Raw genomic sequence first — 1,426 nt, forward strand, 5'->3', positions numbered from 1 at the left:
ATCTGATCTATATTATATATGCATACTTTAGATAATGCCTCTCTGAGGACCATGTTGCAAAGTTCCCAATTTGCAGTATTGTAGAACTCCTCAGCATTAGATCACCCCATTTACTCCTGTATACTCTTTCCATGCCTTCCTGCTCTTTGCCTGGCAAAGCCATTCACAAAACATATTTGACAGTTGGGGCCTCATTCTAAAATCACCAGATACCAAATGTACGACAGTTTTTTCCTGCTGCCACCACTAAGTATAAATGTTTATACCTTAAGTAATGTAGTCACGGAGGGTATGTACATTTTTCACACTACATCCATATTTTTATTACACTTTCACATTGAAATAATATTTTATGGCAAACTATTACAGGGGGACACTGGCGAGATAGACAATACCAGAAACACATCGGGTCAGGTGGGGTTTTATTGTTATTCCTCTATATACGTAGGAAAGTAATGCCATTTCTCCAGGACCACTGGTGCAACACATAGCAGTACATAAGACTACATAAAGTGCAAATACCCAACAGTGTGAGACAAGTGCAGGACAATAAATACACAGGACAATAAATACACTGAACAATAAATACACAGGACGATGAACACATGGGACAACAGAGCAGGGTTGCATGGGAAAAAACTAAAAATCCTACAGTCCTGGATTTATTGGAGGATCATCTCTGAATCTTCTCACAATGTAAATGTCAGTCCGATGACTCCTACAGCGATGATCAATCCTAGTAGAACAGGCCGCACTGTAACTTCAGCGCTGTTGGTGGTTGTTAACTCTTGTAGCCCTGGTGAAAACATCATAACTTTTTAAATAAAAGGACATTTTCAAAGCTGTAGATGAGAAACTGTGCAGCTGTGAACACTAAGAGGAATTTATGTGTCGGTTTGGTCTTTTCACGCTACCTGACATCACGGAGACTGACTATACAGTACATCAGTACAAACAGTACAAAGTGGGACTGCATTTTCCAATAAAAACTCAAACTAGACTGGAATGTTCCCTCAGCTCACAGGAAGTATCAACAAAACCATTAGCTTTCAGTTTTCGAGGTTTTTAAGGAAGATCGGAATAAGGGATAAACTTACCTTCTACCTTCAGTAAAACAGCTCGCGGTTCTCCGTCCTGAGATTCATCATGGATCAGACACTGATATACTCCTGCATCAGACAGGCGAACTGAACCGATGTGAAGAGAGAGATCACCGTCTAGAAAGCCTTCTACTGACATCATAAGTCTGCTTTCTGATGCTTCATCGGTAGTCACTGATCTGTTTGCATGAGTGTACAGCAGAACCTTTTGTCCATCTTTCTTCCATTTGACGTCTTTAACATCTCGTCGAGTGTCTCCGTAGCACGGGAGGATGACGTTCTCCCCCTCGAAAGCCTTTACGCCCGTCGGAACTGTCGGGCAAAAA

General features: G+C 41.3%; 1 protein-coding gene across 1 annotated transcript in view; it reads right to left on the minus strand.

Moving 5' to 3' along the window:
* Positions 1-405: 405 nt before the first annotated feature.
* LOC128634588 (protein turtle-like) overlaps positions 406-1,426 on the minus strand; it is a 2,507-nt gene continuing 1,486 nt past the window's right edge. The window contains exons 4-5 of the mRNA XM_053685281.1: positions 1,098-1,412; positions 406-796 (exon numbers count right to left, since the gene is read on the minus strand). Of these exons, the coding sequence (XP_053541256.1) occupies positions 690-796; positions 1,098-1,412 (422 nt within the window). The 3' untranslated portion in view covers positions 406-689. The remainder of the gene's footprint in view (positions 797-1,097; positions 1,413-1,426) is intronic.

This window comes from Ictalurus punctatus, chromosome 13 (genome assembly GCF_001660625.3).
Source record: "Ictalurus punctatus breed USDA103 chromosome 13, Coco_2.0, whole genome shotgun sequence".
NCBI lineage: Eukaryota > Metazoa > Chordata > Actinopteri > Siluriformes > Ictaluridae > Ictalurus > Ictalurus punctatus.